At 36.4% G+C, this 16,875-nt stretch overlaps 1 protein-coding gene across 1 annotated transcript in view; it reads right to left on the bottom strand.

The window, feature by feature from the left end:
• Window positions 1-16,875, bottom strand: part of SLC26A7 (solute carrier family 26 member 7) — a 183,671-nt gene that overhangs the window by 91,415 nt on the left and 75,381 nt on the right. Inside the window, exon 4 of the mRNA XM_004283220.3 lies at window positions 7,876-8,040. Within this exon, the coding sequence (XP_004283268.1) occupies window positions 7,876-8,040 (165 nt within the window). The remainder of the gene's footprint in view (window positions 1-7,875; window positions 8,041-16,875) is intronic.

Raw genomic sequence — 16,875 nt, 5'->3', positions numbered from 1 at the left:
TCTATTTTTTAAGCCACCCAGTCTATACAGTTTGTCATGGCAGCCCTAGCAATACAGAGGACAAAGGGACTCACAGCTTTTGCCTTTGGAGTTCCCTATATACCCTAGTAAATTCCTTCCTCTTCAAGTTAACAAAGATAAAAGTAACCAAGATAAAACACAAACTGAAACTAAACAGAAAGCTTTTAGTAACAGTGACTAAACAATTAGTACCATTAAGAGAGACAGCCAACTGATTAAGCACCTGTCACAGATAAATAGGCATGGTGGATAGCTGTGGTAAGGATTTCAACTACAGTGCCTAACAAAGGCAGTATTTAGAATACAGTTGTCAGAGCTAGAAAGACCTTAGAAATCAACCAGTTGAATGTACTCATTCTACAGATGTAGAAACCAAGGCTCCAAAGATTTGTAACTTACCTTATCCTAGGAGACTTGGCTTGTGAGTGACAGAGTCAAGACTGTGACTCAGGTTCTCTGAACCCTAGAGCAACACATTCACCAATGCCTCACACACTATTCTCTTCTTTCAGTCCAATAACAATTTTTCCAAACTTCCCCAGGGCTTCCTTTTTCCCATGGGATATATGGAGGGGAGATGCCACCCTTTGAAAGAGAATATTATCGAGCATGGAGTCTGATTTTGTTTGTTAGTGGTGGGATTCAATGGCACCTATCTGCTTCTCAGACAAACAAGCTCTACCCACCTGCTGCCTTGTGCCTTTAACACCAGCAGCAGAATCAAGTCAATCCAAGGGAAGCAATAATGCCTTCCAACTTTATTCTAAAAACTGTGAGAACATGAACCATGACTGTTTTTTTCTTAGCATATACACATTTGGTGAAAGTATACTTGTATCCACACAGTACATTCACCTTAGTTCCTTCTCTCCACGTCGAATAGAAAGAAATTTTTATATTATCCTTACCACAAACATATGGTGGGAGGGCAGACTGGGATGGAAAGAATAGGAGAGATTGTTTAAAAGTCATCACTTTCTAGAAGAGTGGGGGAACTAACATTTCTAGGCACTAGGCTAGCCAACCTATATGCAGTGACTCATTTAATTACTCAATTAATATAAGGTGAGCATATTCACTCTATCACATTATCTGCTTCAATTACACTGCCTGGTTTCCTTCTTTAACACTATCTGAGATTATCTTGTTCACCAATTTTTCTCCTCCCTTCCTAATTCACATCGCCCCTGCCTCAGCATTTCAATAAAACTCCATGAGAACAGGGATGTTATTTCTCAACTGTATTCTCATCACCTATGAGGTGGTCAATTAACATCTGTTGAGTAAATCCATTATAGTTGTTCTTAAACTCTTGAATCAAGGATACACACTAATCTTTTCCCATCCACGTGTAGATTATTCTGTTGAATATTTCTGGTTTGGAAGCCTCACATTTAGTTCAACTCTCCCACTTTTCAGATGAGACTGAAGTCTGCTGCGGGCCCTGGCTTTTGTTTTTTAAGGTAGTTTTCACATCCTTGGAGCCTTTAAACATGAGCCACAATTGCCCAGGCACACCCTCTCCCTGCCCCAATTTGCTTTCAACTTGATTATATTTGTCTATTTTTTTTAATGTTTTTTTTTGGCCGTGCCATGCAGCATTCAGGATCTTATTTCCCTGAGCAGGGATCAAACCCATGCTCTCTACAGTGGAAGCACGGAGTCTCAACAACTGCCCAGCCAGGAAGTCCCCAACTTGATTATATTTGAATTCTACCTAAGCAGATCTAGATTCCTGCTCAGGGACCATTAAAGCCATTTATGATCATTCCAAAATTGATGTTGGCACAAGTTCTCTCTGGTATTCAGAATTTGATGTCTCCTATAAACTTTGCCTACATATCTTTAAACAATTTAGAATGGTTATTGTTAAGATCAATCTCCCCTAATCCCTCTACTTCCCAAAGTAGCACACACTAATAGAAAAACAAGACTAATATTAAGTTTAAATCTCAAACACAGTCTGTGTTTTCATGAATACAAACACAACCCCAAAAGGAAGAGAAAAATTACAACATTCTATTATTCTTTACATCATTTTATATGCATATTTCTGATCAATAACTGCTCCTTACACTGGAAATTTATCCCAATAAACTACTGCGTTAAGGCATACTTTAAGTCTCCAACCAAAATGTGATCTAGGGGAAGTGTGGTATGTTAAACAGCTAGAGACAGCATGGGTGCACAAAACTCACTTGCACCAAACTCACAATCAAGCATGCCAAGGCCCAAGTGGCATCCAGCCATCCCTTGTTTAGAAAACCAAGTTTAATTTGAATTACTTAAGCAACTGGATTTTGTGCTGATGCATTTTTCAGTGAATTGCGGGGGATGGAGAGCTTAGCCCAAGATAATTGAATTGCTAAAATATTTGCCTTCTGATTTAGAATTTTAAAGTAACCTTTGTTACAAATTCCCATATAATTGTTTCATATCCAAATTAAACCTGCCACATTTTCTCTCCCCTATATCCCTGATTGATTCAAGCTGCAGATTAACATTCCTTTTCTCTCCCCTTCAATTTATTCTGTCCATTTTTCAGGGTGTATTGAACGTCCTTACAATTCACAATAGAAAGATCACAATAACTGCAGAGAAAATGTGGGCTGTCATAAACTACCAAAGCATGTTCTTGATTCAGAAATCCCAGAGGGCCTGTGTCTTCAAAGTAGATTTGTCCACATATAAGCCTCATTTTTACATTTTTAATTGTGATCTCATTCTCTATGGAAGAAAATGTTTCATTGGCTTTGATTTCCTTCTGATGTTTCTAGCCCAGTTTGTTAATATTCTTGGTTCCTGCTTTGTAGCCTTCAGAGCTACCCAAACTAGAAAAGTGCTTTGCTGTACTTCAGGGATGGGAGTGGGAATGAAATTGCTTTCTGGTTCTGAAACTCCTCAATTTTAAAAAAGCAAATAAAAACTTCCCAAAAAGGGTAGGTGAATGTGTTGCCAAGCTTGCCTTGTGTTCTTGGCTTTAATGTACAGAATTATTTAGAAGAGTTCTCATATAAAGCCATGCCAGTGAAAATAACTTTGCCAAATTTATCATAGGCTGCTACAGGCTGAGACACTGGCGCCACCTCAAAGAAATTCACATTTGCTAATATGAACTAGTAATTTTTGTTTTATTGTGCCTTTTGGGGGGAAATATCCTTTCTAATAAAAAGATACATCCTCATTTCTCAGTATAAAAAATCAATTTTTGTATTGACAAGAATAATTAACCTTTTCCCTGTTATCTGTGTGGGACCATCAGTCAAAAATTTAAATTTGATAAAAAATTTTATTTGGTCTTGACCTGCTATCTTCCTGCTCTCTGATTGCCTTCTCCAGAAGCTTTTAGGCTTCAAAAATTCACATAGTGAGACTTTTTCTCTAGATTTTGGTTTTATCAATTAGAGAATTTCCCTTCTAATGAGTATTAAAATAAACTTCAAAATTATTTTTCATTTTATAAAAATCTCTCAAAAGAGAACCCTAGTGCACTGTTAGTGGGAATGTAGATTGGTGCAGCCACTATGGAAAACAGTATGGTGGTTTCTCAAAAAAACTAAAAATAGAACTACCATATGATCCAGCAAGTCCACTTCTGGGTATTAATCCCCCAAAATGAAAATGCTAATTCAAAAAGATACATGTACCCCAATGTTCACAGCAATATTGTTTACAATAGTCAAGATATGGAAGCAACCTAAGCGTTCATCAATAGATGAATGAATAAAGAAGATGTGGTGTGTATATATATATATACCATATATATACAATGGAATATTACTCAGCCACACACGCAAAAAAATGAAATTTTGCCATTTGCAACAACATGGATGGATCTGGAGGGTATTATGCTAAGTGAAATAAATCAGACAGAGAAAGACAAATACTTTATGATACCACTTATATGTGGGGTCTAAAAAATAAAGCTAAAAAATATAACAAAATAGAAAAAAAATTTTAATTTGAGAACACAGGAATAAAATGATTTAACTGGTGAGTCAGGGTCCAAAGATAGAAGTGACTCATAATATTATTGCTTCTGCTTGTTTTACAATATATTGCAGAACTGTTTATAATTTATTAAATGGGTTTATAACTGGTTGGGGGGGATGAGCTGAATAGATGGAATTATTTTAAATTAAAAATAAAATAAAAAACATAGCATTTCTTTACTTCTGATGACTAACCCTCATTAATAGCAGATATATTTTATGTTTTATAAATTTTGGAATCATCTTTATTTGTAAGTTGAAAAAAGATATAATTTTGTTTTATTATTTAGATTTGCTTATCTGATTAACAGTCCTCTAGAGAGGAAAAGGATTAGTATCTATTACTTATATAGCACTTTTTAAAGTGCACTGACATAGAAAACAAACTTATGGTTTCCAAAGGGGAAAGAGAATGGGGGGGGAGGGATAAATTAGGAATCTGGGATTAACAGATAAACACTACTATATATAAAACAGGTAAACAACAAGGACGTGACTGTATAACAGAGGGAATTATATTCAATACCTTGTAATAACCTTAATGGAAAAGAATCTGAAAAAGAATTACACCTGAAACAATGTAAATCAACTATAAGTCAAAAAAAAGATCTATTGGAAGTCTGTTCTATAATCTGAGAGGGAAGAACTGAGCATGTAACACTAACCTTATTTGATTCAAATTAATCGTTTAAAATGTTCCATGGAAGCAAGAACATCTGCCAGCCCTAAGTAACCAAAGAGATAGAGATTTTAGCTAATCAAACTAGAGAATTAGATTCTCTTAGTAGAACAGAATCAGGCATCCACCAGGAAGAAGACACTGTAGAAACCATTGCAGTGGCAGATGGAAGATACCTCAATATGAAGTGACCTAAGAACAGGATAAAGACAAAAGGCTATGATTTCTCTCAAAGTTGACCGTAAGCGCTGCTATTACTGGAATTAATTAATGTACATTTTGATTGGCCAATTCTGAATTGTTTTAGGAAATTTGAGTGTTCCAGCTGAGACTATTGAGAGTGGTGACTGGCACATTGTATAAGAGTCTCAAATAGTCTAGATATTAATTTATGTTCCAAGGAATATCAGTAACATATTCTTTATCCTTCATCAACTTGAGTAGCTTTCATAAAGGATATAACAGTTTTGAGAACTTAGAAGCAGAAAAAATCCAAAAATATGTTAAATCACTCTCCTCTAGGTTCTTTGACCTGATGATCAAGGCCTCTATTTTGTCCTCTGTTCTATACCTCTGTACTGAGTTCAGCTCTCCTCCTTCCCATCCCACCTAAATGATCCATGGGCAAGTTCAGATTTACATTATTATCATCAGATTCTTTTTTAGCCTAACTACACCAAAGCACACCTTCTAAATGTCCCAGTGTGACCTATGCATGATGCAAAATCTATTTCTTAATCTAATGCTCAGATCACAATTTTTGACTTCGCAATATCAGCATTAATTTTGAAACCTTGGCAAGAACCAAAGCGTCATTCTTACCTAGGTGCCTAACAGTGCAGGGCTCTGAGACTTTGAAAAGCAAGAGCAACTTTTCTTTGTTTTCCATCTACACAAAGCATACCAACTTCCACCAACTGAGTAATGCAAATTTAGTCAGCCATCTAACAATATTTCTAAATCTGATTACATTTCAGTATGAGAACTTACAAAAGACCCCCAAAAGTCACATTACAGTGTCTGATCTACAAGGCAAAGAAAAACTAGCTTGCAGCTTAACCTTCCAAGAAAACAAAATATAAAAAATCATACACAAAACACTTCAATGTAGCATTTTATACACATTGCCACCAGAGAAACGAGCTGAAAGACCAAATGTTCTCATATCCGGCTATCCAGCTTCTTTTAGCACAACTAGTGAAAAGAGGAATGATTATTTATGTAATGTGAATATGACTGAAGTGGCCAACTTGTAACCTGCACTCATTTCTTTACACTGCTCATGCACAGACAAGCATGCTGTTCCCAGTCAGGAGATCAGGACAGAATCTAGTACTGATTTGGTTCTGTTGGTGCACACCTGGCATCACCAAAAGTTTTAACTCAACCAGTCACCTGATAACTTACAGCTATTTTGGTCTACTTTTGTTTGATTTAGAGCTTGGAATTATATTGTTTCCACTTCCAGTTTTAGTGTTCTTGTTTTAGTTTTATGCTTTCTTATAATGAATGAATCACTGAGCAAGATATTACCTAAATAACAAAAATTCAGAACAAGCTTCCAGCTTTGTGTTGCCAATTACTATCTATATTAACTACTTTACCAACTAATCAGAGAAACACACAAACAGAAAAGTGATACTATTTTTCACATAACAAAATGGCAAATTTTAAAAATAGTAATAATCAGAGTTGACAATGATGAGAGTAAATATTAATTGGTACAGCTTTTCAGATTGATATTTGGCAAAAATATTTTAATCCAGTGATTCCATAACTAGGAATTGACCTCAATGAAATCATCAGGGATGCAAACTAGAACATAGGAATAAAACAAATCTTCAATGAGCTGTGTATAATGGTGAAATACCACAAACCACCTCAATAACAGGAATTAGATAATTTATTAAACTTCTATATATGGAGCTACTATTCAGCCATTCCTTGATTAAGAGCAAGAATATTAGGAATGGTAATACTCTCATTATAAAACATTAATGTAATTCAGTATAGAACATTACATTGTAGGAGACCTGAATATGCCACTCCAAAATATGTCTCTTTGGTATAAGAATTATTTTTAGCTTATTATTTTGAGAAACAGCAGACACAGGGAACCTCTGAGAACAGTGTAAATTACCCTTTCATAGAGAAATTTACATTTATATAGAAAATCTCTGTTTGCAAGGGTGTCTTCCTCTTAGTACCAGGAAGAAAAACATGACTCTAAATCACAAGAGAGTCTTACCAATGGAGAAGGCACTGATTTAAATCTGCATAATAAATCTTACCCATGTTCACTGTATTTTTCATGGTCACCTTCTCATAACTTGCTTCCCTCAACTCTTATTCCTTTGTTTTAACTGAAGATGGTATTTAAACCCAAATCCTAGCCACTTCTTTTGAGTTACTAATCCTGGAGTTTCTCCCATGTGTATATGAAATATACATGCTAATAAACTTGTTTTTCTCTTGTTAATCTTTTGTTACAGGAGCCCCAGCTCCTCAAGGATAGAAGGAAAATATACTTTTCCTCCTCTACAATATAAAATTAAATAAAATGAAGTCTGGTTGCTCTCAACTTCATTAACAAGACATTGATTTTCTTATAAAACTCCAATAGGATGTGACTTCCTGAGCAGTCATAGATTTTAGGTCAGCTTCAAAAAGAGACCAAGAAGAATGGGGAATTATTAGGATAATATGTTGAAACTGGACACATGTTTCTATCTCAGGTTCAAGTGACTTTTAATAACTGATTGTCTGCTATTGGGACTCCAGAACCCAATTTTGACCAAGCCTCTGATTTGATCTATACCAGGGTTCACAATATGGAAAGAATGTGGTAAGGTGTACTGTTGTTACACTGGGCCACAAGCCTGGTAGATGGCTTCCATTAGAAGTTAGCAACATATCTGGTCACAGAAAAATTCAAGCTATTTTTTCCAACCATGTTCCCAAATTATACCATATTTAATTGTTTATTACAAAGAATTGCTCCCCAAATTAGTAGGTTTTACTAATTAGTTTCATACCCTTAATCACATTAAAAATATCCTAATAGATTTTATTTAAGCCCAAGTTACTTTAAAATAGAAAAATCTCAACATTGTAATTAACCAAATTTTACTATGTGAAACACACACCCAAAATACATGAACAAAGACATACGGAAAAACTCACATAAAAGAATCCAAGTGGTCCAGATATATACGGCATTTTCATTCCCAAGAGATATTTGACTTGTGAAGTCACGACATGGGTGGCAGCCCCAGTTGTCATCGCACTGATCACAGGTTCTGTAAGCAGGAATGTGGCACTACCCAGTTGTAGCACAAACATGGCCACCTAAGAGGACAAAGGAAGATGAAACTTCCCAAGCTTCCTAGAAGGATTAATATCTGACACATTTTCATTTTCAATACACAGACATAGGGAACTGATGTGAAATGTGCTCCTTAAATTTTATATATTCAATAGCTTGAGTTTTCTTGAGAACATTACTAGTTTCCAAGATTCCCCAGATGTTTTTGGGTACAATTACAAGTGCTTCAGTTAAAGTTAACACAGTTTTTTTCTGAATATTGACTTTTTTTCCATTTTCCTAATAATATATGTTACAAAAAAGGAAATATGTTCAAATCAGTTAATATATGGGGTTCTGTGGGGAAAAATAAAATTTGCATTATCATATCTATAATTTTTTAAAAATCCAAAGGACATGATTCACTACTTTATACCCAGTAGGCTTAAAACTTCAAAAGCATTGAGGAGAAAAAGCCATTTCTTGAGTTTCTGCCACGTTCTGAGAAATGGAAACCTACTGTTTTGACTAGATACTCCATCAAGTAGCTGTAAAGGGCAAATATTAATAGGAAAACATCAGGACTTATGTGTATATGGAGAAGAGCAAAAGACAGAAATAGGATAAAGGAATATGTCTTAAGAAACCCAGGAATCAGTAGGAAAGTCATTCTTCTTAAACTTTTCCTTTCTGCTCCTAGCATCATGCTCCATCGCAAAACTATTTCATGGCCAGACAAAATAATCTCATCTGAGTAGAAGCTGTGCATTGAGCTCTGCTGGACAAAAGATGGCAGCAAAAATCAATTCTCTTTTCTCTACTTACTACTAACATTGCAATGATTAGTGCAGAGAAAGAACTTTTAGGAGATGGCCCACTCTTTGACTGAATGCATCCATGTAAACTCAGTCATAGAGATTTGTTGTTTTGAAAGTAACATTAAATTACATTAATGAGTATCCACACTGGAAAATGAACACAAATTGGGTCACGCTGATATATCCTCTTTATGTGTTAATTATAATATTTAGGTCAGGTCTTAAAATTCTTGTTGGAAAATAAGATTAACTATTAAAGAAATCAAAGGAAAGAATAGCAATGAGATCTCCTTCTATCAAAAGGTCACAGTGATAAATATGAGAAGTATAAAGTGCTATCTAAGTACCACCAAAGCACACATTGCAAAATATATCATTTCCATCATATCACAATGTCCCTTGGCCAAAAGCAGTAATACTCTAAACTTGTATTAGGGTGGAGTTTTCTGGGCTCAAATCTGAAAACTTAAGTTCTGATTCTGGCTCTACCACATCCTAGTTTTTGTGACTATAGAAAATCTGTTAAAAATTTCCAAGCCTCATGATCTATAAATAATTAGAATGATGTCTGCCCTATTGATATTGCAGAATTGTTGTAAAGTGAATGTGAAATAACATATGAAAGAGCTTTGAAACCTGTAAAATGTGCAACATATGTGATGTACCTTGTATGTCATAAGGTGCCATATATATTTACCCAGCATGGAAAACTAGCCATGAGATTTCAAAATGTAGAAAAGGTCACACCATATTTTCCACTTCTGGAGAACATGAACAAATTTATCAGTGCAGAAAGAAATGTATTTGAACTGTTTGCATCTATGTGTCAGTTTGTCAAATAGAAATGTCCCAAGGGAAATACCCAATCAATCAATAGTATAGGTACAGTTGGAACACACTGATTCATAGTCTGTTGATCTTCATCCTGAAAACACAATTAGTTAAGAAAAATACTGAACCAATTTTTCCCAAGTATCTTTCTACTAGTTAGTTATAAATTATGACACTAACTCTTAAAGGCCATGAGGATGAAATTAGCATATTATTGGGGTAAGATGAACTCCAGAGAGTTGGATTTTCATTTCAGGTAATTGCAGTATACAAGCAATCCAAATCGTTGAAATTGTGAAACCTGTTTGCATATATGGAATTTTATGCATACATGGAATGTTAGAAAGTTCTTATCTGTATGACAAGAAATCTTATTTTCATTTATTTTGAGAAGCAAACTCCTTTGGGAGGCCTCGTATAGATCATCACCATTTTATTTTCTGGTTTTTATTTGTTTCCTACCCAGCGTCTACTTAAAAGTGTTAATGATTTCTCATGCCTGAGAAACAAACATCACCTAACCTGAAGTGATACACCAACAACTTCCAGCTAACCACCATCTTCTAGTAGCAACTTCTTTATGTCATTTCCACAACCTGAAAGTTACAAATGGAAGGGTATGGGAAAAGTTCAAGATATAAAAAGAGTTCAGCCCTTTCAAATATTCAAAATATATGTACCTACCTTACAATATAAATCAAAAAGATTTAAAACTTATCCAAAGACTCAAAGTATTTTTGTAATATTCTACCCATAGTTTTATACTTTAAAAAAAATCTTCCCAGCAACGAATAAATTCCTAAAATGGAGAATTCTTGACTTTGAAAGTTCAACAAGCCCCTTAAGACCTCATTTCTGATACAAAATATTGTGTATGTAAAGGATGATTGCAAACATGTGAGATTTAGCTAAAGAGAAATTACTTTCTTCTGGATGACAACATTCTCCATAACCCAAAACAATGGCAGAAATTTTAAGAAGGAAAAAGAGGAAGAGGAGGAGGGGGAGGGATAGGACAAGGAGGAGAAAGAGAAGAAGGAGAAATTTAAGAACTCCCCTTTCCCCAGCACCCAAATCTCAACAGTTTATTCACATCAAAATTAGGGATCTAGCATACAGAGGTTGAGGTACACAGGTTGAAGGCAGCAAGTACCTGTGCAACACAGGCTTTGTAAGAGGTGCCCACAAATGGAACTGTTGTTTCCAAGATTTTTCTGGAATTTAAGTATGTAAAATGAGGATCCTTCTAGAATATTTCACTTGGAGGCCTAGTGTTTAAATTTTATGCCAATGTTAAACAATTTTTAAGCTAATGACTTAATAAAGAGCTACATCAATGCCTTTTACTAATAATAGGAATGATGATAATTCTAATCTGGCTAGCTAATTCCCAAAAACTTGCCCATGCAACATTTTATGAGAAAATAAATTTCTTACAATATATTTCAGCTGTTTGTAGTAATGTTGATGTTCTGGGCTAATGCTGAAAACCTCTGACACACATTATCAAGGTTCACTAGCATGATACTATTTGGTAATGCTTTTATAAACACCATATGTTCTATATAAATTGAATATATGTCAGATTTCAGGCCATTTTTTGCAAGTGGCCTTCAAGTAGTGAAAAAAGAAAAGAGTGCATAGAAAATAGCTATACTACCCAAGTGGATGGAATATTGCATGCATTTCAGGTTTTGTCAGTTTGTCTGCAATCTGGCTTTCACATTATACCAAATCACTTATTTGTTTGTTCAGTGAATATTTATTGAATACCTACTAGGGGCAAGGCACAACACTGTTGCAGAATACAGAGATAAAGATATAGCTCACACTTTGAAAGAACTTATAAAGTGAGATGAAATGCTGATGTTGGGAGCAGGGAATGTTAACCAGGAGCATAAAGAACTGTAATGTAGGTGTTAATAGGGAGGTAAGGTCTAAGAAGTTGTTTGAGTGGGAGCTAAAACCCTATAAGCCCTTTGTTCTCTACTGAGTATAGTATGCAGGTTTGGGGGAGAGAGCTAAATTGTTCATGATAATAGGAGAACAACTGAGTACTGTGTAGGGATATGGCAGAAAAAACCTCTGTGTGACAAGAGAACATGAGAAAAAAATGTCAGGTGGATACCTATGAGGTTATGTGCTGTGGAATTCAGAATATAAAGTCCTTCTCCATACTATTCAGTAATAAAAAGGAATGGCCTATCAAGCCATGCAAAGACATGGATGAATCTTAAATGAATATTGTAAGCAAATGAAGACAGTCTGGAAAGGCCACATACTGCATGATTCCATTTATATGACATTCTAGAAAAGGCAAAACTATAGAGACAGTAAGCAGATCAGTAGTTGCCAGGGGCTTAGGTGTTGGAAAGTATGTAAAAGGTGAAACATAGGGAACTTTTTAGGATGGTGAAATTATTCTGTATGATGCTATAATAGTGTATATATGACATTAAGCATTTGTCAAAACCCATGAACCTTAATGTGTGCAAATATTTAGAAAATCATTTGGAGGTCAGGAGACCCCAGGATGGAATGCAGAATGTGACAAAGAATCTAACCGATGACCAATGCTTCATTTACTCTCTATATATGTTTTGCCTTTTCTAGAGTGTCATTTAAATGGACTCATACAATGTACAGATTTTTAAGACTTGCTAAATGTATGGACAAACCTCACTGAAAGGAATGCAGAAAATGTGCTCATGTGAATAACTCTGGAAATTGGTAAAGAATGTAAAACCAAAGGCAAAAAAGAAACACTGTACTGGAGTTGATAAAGTTATTTCCCATGGGAGTAGAGGTTAACAATTCTGAAACCACTATAAATATACACTGGAATTGAAAAATCAAGTAAATGGATGATAGACAGTGAGAGCCAGGTTTCTCACTATTGCATAAGTTATAGACAAGCAAGGGGAGAAGGCTAGAATGATCAGTATGGGAGGGATAAGAGTTGCAGACATCAGTAGGAAACCATGTTTAGTTTAACACATATACAGATGGATACATTTAGAAATATATAGGTATGTTTACATACTTTTGTTGATATACACACATATATGTCCTTGCTGTGTCAGCTGAAATGGCTTAGAAGCCAACAACACCCCTGTGGCACACCTCACACCCAGATCTTAATCTCTAATACCATTGTCCAATGAAAGAAACCAGATCTCCTTAGAAAAATGGCTGACTCTAAGACTAGGGTAGGAAATATACACTATGAGCCTGGATCATCTTGTAGTGCCAGAAAGTGAAAAAGAACTCCAAAATTAAATAACAAACAAACAAATAAGTGGGAGTATATTAAGGAGGGACATAGAAGCCAACTGAAAAAAAGCTCCCAATGTTCAAAGCTGGAACAATCTGAAGAACAACATAAAGTAGTACTGAATTATAACCCAAAGGATAAAATAAATATGCTTGAATCCATACTGATATAAATGATTGATTAAACTTTAAAATGGGAGAGCTGGAAAACTACTGTTCAGAAGAATTCCAGTAATTTATGTAGATAATCCCCACTTTTTATCTTAACTCTCCTTTAATGTAACTCTCACATGTTAAGAGTAGGCTGTGCATATTGACTTTTTTCCAAAAAATGCAGTATGGAAAAGTGGAAAATAGAGTAACTTAGAGAAACCTAACAAACTAGCGCTAGTTCAACCAGGTGATCCAGGTTAACATTAAGAGTGATAAGTTATGTTGATAGTCTAGACTGTTAATAAGATGTGATGAGAATATCACTCTGTCTCTCTCATTTTCCTCCCCCAAACCCACAACCCCAGTTTAATCATAAGAAAAACATCAGACAAATCCCAATTGAGGGACATTCTAGAGAATACTGACCAGTAGTCCTCACAACTGTCAAGATCATCAAACACAAGAAAAGCCTCAGACATTTTCACAGTTAAGAGAAGCCTACCAGGAGACAAGACAACCAAATGTAATGTGGTATACCAGATGGGATCCTAGAACAAAAATTAACGTTAGGTAAAATTTAAGGAAATCTGATTACCATATATGGACTTTACTTAACAGCAATGTATCAATCTGATTCATTAGTTGTGACTAATACACCATGCTAATGTAGATATTAATAATAGGGGAAACTGTGGGTGGGTGGGGTATGTGGCAACTGTGTGTACTATCCTTGCAACTTTACTGAAAATCAAAAATTACTCTAAATCAAGGTTTGTTTTTTTAAAAAAAGAAAGAAAAGAAAACCTCCTCTACCTCTCTCACAGAAACTTCAGGTAAGTCTACATTTCTCTAACATGCATGTGTTGTTTAATATGAATTCCTGAGTTCTGCATACATGGGGACAGGGGAAAAGAGGGACTCCAGAAGCTCCAGGCAGCTGGGTTTAGAGGCATGATATGTGTAAATAACCACACCAAGACAAGTCTGCACACGTATAAAAGAGAGGAATAGAAAATGTGCCACTAGTTTTCAGAAGGAGAATGAAATACTGCTGGTTAGGGATAAAAGTGTATCTTGACACTTAAGGAATCCAAGAAGAAAGAAGTTATTAGAAAGCATTTCAGAAAGAGGGAAGAATATGAGTATAAAGCAGGACACCATGGGATATGCTCAGAAGACACGGCGTTGTTAGTTTAGAAGAACAACTAGACAAAAGGGAGTAATAAAAAATAAAGCAAGACATTTTGAAGTCCAAGTATAGAGCACCTTAAAAGTAGTGAAAAGAGAGTTTTCCAGGTGTGAGGGACATCACTCTTCCATACATTTATTAAACACTTAATTTTGCAAACAAGTGTGGCTCAAAACACTGGCTCAAAAATCAGAGCTGTGTTTTAGTAGGATCAATCTGATGATAAAATGTGAAACAACTAGCTGGTTTCAAAGGTTAGTAAGAGAAGAGTAGCAAGAGGAAAAAGGACAAAAGCAGCTAAACTGGACATAGCAGGAATGGAGAACAGATATGAGACAAATATTGGATTATCCAGTAGGCAGACTTATCATATGCTTAGGAAACAAACACAAATTATGTTTTATTTGATTTTTTATTGTGGAATATATCAGAAAGTCACAGGGCTTAAGAATTATTTTATTTGGAATTGCATGTTTGAAGGCAGCCTCATAATCTTTTCAGTTCTCAGACTTTTCTAGAAAATAAAAAGCCTCTAAAGCAAGAGGCAGTGAGAATCAGAACTGCTAGGGATGGACAACAATTTGACTCTTCTGCCTTCCATTCTGCCCTAGCTAAAGAAAATGATAAAGATTTAAAATGGGGTGATTGGAGCATGATATTATTAGCCTTGGTGTGTGCATGTGTCTTCTTGTGGGGGATGGAGGGAGAAAATGATAAATTAGAAAAGGTGAAAATAAAATCTCAATTTAATTTTGGTTGACATATGATACTACTAGCATTAAATTGATCTTATTCTTATACAAGTTATTCAACTCATGTTTATTCTGTACCAGCTGTTAGAATTATAGAGCTCGACAGTCTCTGTTATATAGAAACTAACTTGAATGTCTCCAGAGAGACATTCAAGATGGCAGAAAAGTAAGACGTGGAAATAACCTTTCTTCACACAAATACATCAGAAATACATGTACATGTGGAACACTCCTACAGAACACATATTGATGCTGGCAGAAGACCTCAGACTTCCCAAAAGGCAAGAAACTCCCCACATACCTGGGTAGGGCAAAAGAAAAAAGAAAAAAACAGAGACAAAAGAATAAGGATGGGACCTGTACCATCCTGTGGTACAGCTGTGAAGGAGGAAAAGTTTCCACACACTATGAAGCCCATATACTGGCAGAGACGGGGGATGGCAGGGGAGAAGCTTCAGAGCCACATAGGAGAGCACAGCAACAGGGGTGCAGAGAGCAAAGAGGAGAGATTCCTGCACAGAGGATCAGTGCCAACCAGCACTCACCAGCCTGAGAACATTGTCTGCTCACCTGCCAGCCAGGACGGGTGGGGGCTGGGAGCTGAGGCTCAGGATTTGGAGGTCAGATCCCAGGGAGAGGACTGGGATTGGCTGCGTTAACACAGCCAGAAGGGGATTAGCGCACCACAGCTAGCCAGGACGTAGTCCGGGAAAAAGTCTGGACGTACCTAAGAGACAATAGACCATTGTTTCGGGGTGCACGAAGAGAGGGGATTCAGAGCATCGCCTAAAGAAGCTCCAGAGAGAGGCGCAGGTGGCGGTTATCAGCGCAGACACCAGAGACAGGCACGAAACGCTATGGTTGCTTCTGCAGCCACCAAGAAGCCTATGTGAAAGCACAGGTCACTATCCACACCTCCTCTCCCAGGAGGCTGTGGAGCCCGCCACTGCCAGCGTCCCGTGATCCAGCGACAACTTCCCTGGGAGAATACACAGCACACCTCAGGCTGTTGCAACATCATGCCTGTCTCTGCCACCACAGGCTTGCCCCACATTCTGTACCCCTCCCTCCCCACCGCCTAAGTGAGACAGAGTCCCCTAATCAGCAGCTCCTTTAACCCCGTCCTGTTTGAGTGAAGAACAGATGCCCTCAGGTGACCTACGGGCCAAATCCAAAGTTGGACCCCAGGAGCTGTGTGAACAAAGAAGAGAAAGGGAAATCTCTCCCAGCAGCCTCAGGAGCAGCAGATTAAATCTCCACAATCGACTTGATGTCCCTGCATCTGTGGAATAACTGAATAGACAATGAATCATGCCAAAACTGAGGTGGTGGACTTTGGGGGCAAAGATATATGTACTTTTTTCATTTTTCTCTTTTTGTGAATGTGTATGTATATGCTTCTTTGTGTGATTTTGTCTGTATAGCTTTGCTTTTACCATTTGTCCTAGGGTTCTGTCTGTCCTTTTTTTTTTTAGTATAGTTTTTAGCACTTGTTATCATTGCTGGACTTGCTTTTTGGTTTGGTTTCTCTCTTCTTTCTTTCTTTTTATTTTTTTCTTTTTTATTACATTATGATTTTTTTAATTTTTAATAATTATTTTTTATTTAAATAACTTTATTTGTTCTTTCTTTCTTTCTTTCTTTCTTTCTTTCTTTCTTTCTTTCTTTTTTTCTCCCTTTTCTTCTGAGCTGTGTGGCTGAGAGGGTCTCAGTGCTCCGGCCAGGTATCAGGCCTGTGCCTCTGAGGTGGGAGAGCTGAGTTCAGGTCACTGGTCCACCAGAGACCTCCTGGCTCCACATAATATCAAATGGTGAAAGCTCTCTGAGAGATCTCCATCTCAAGGCTAAGACCCAGCTCCACTG

The sequence above is a fragment of the Orcinus orca genome, chromosome 17 (assembly GCF_937001465.1).
Source record: "Orcinus orca chromosome 17, mOrcOrc1.1, whole genome shotgun sequence".
In the NCBI taxonomy this organism is placed as follows: Eukaryota; Metazoa; Chordata; class Mammalia; order Artiodactyla; family Delphinidae; genus Orcinus; species Orcinus orca.
Note: the sequence above shows the minus strand (reverse complement) of the source record. Positions and strands in the feature narration are given on the sequence as shown.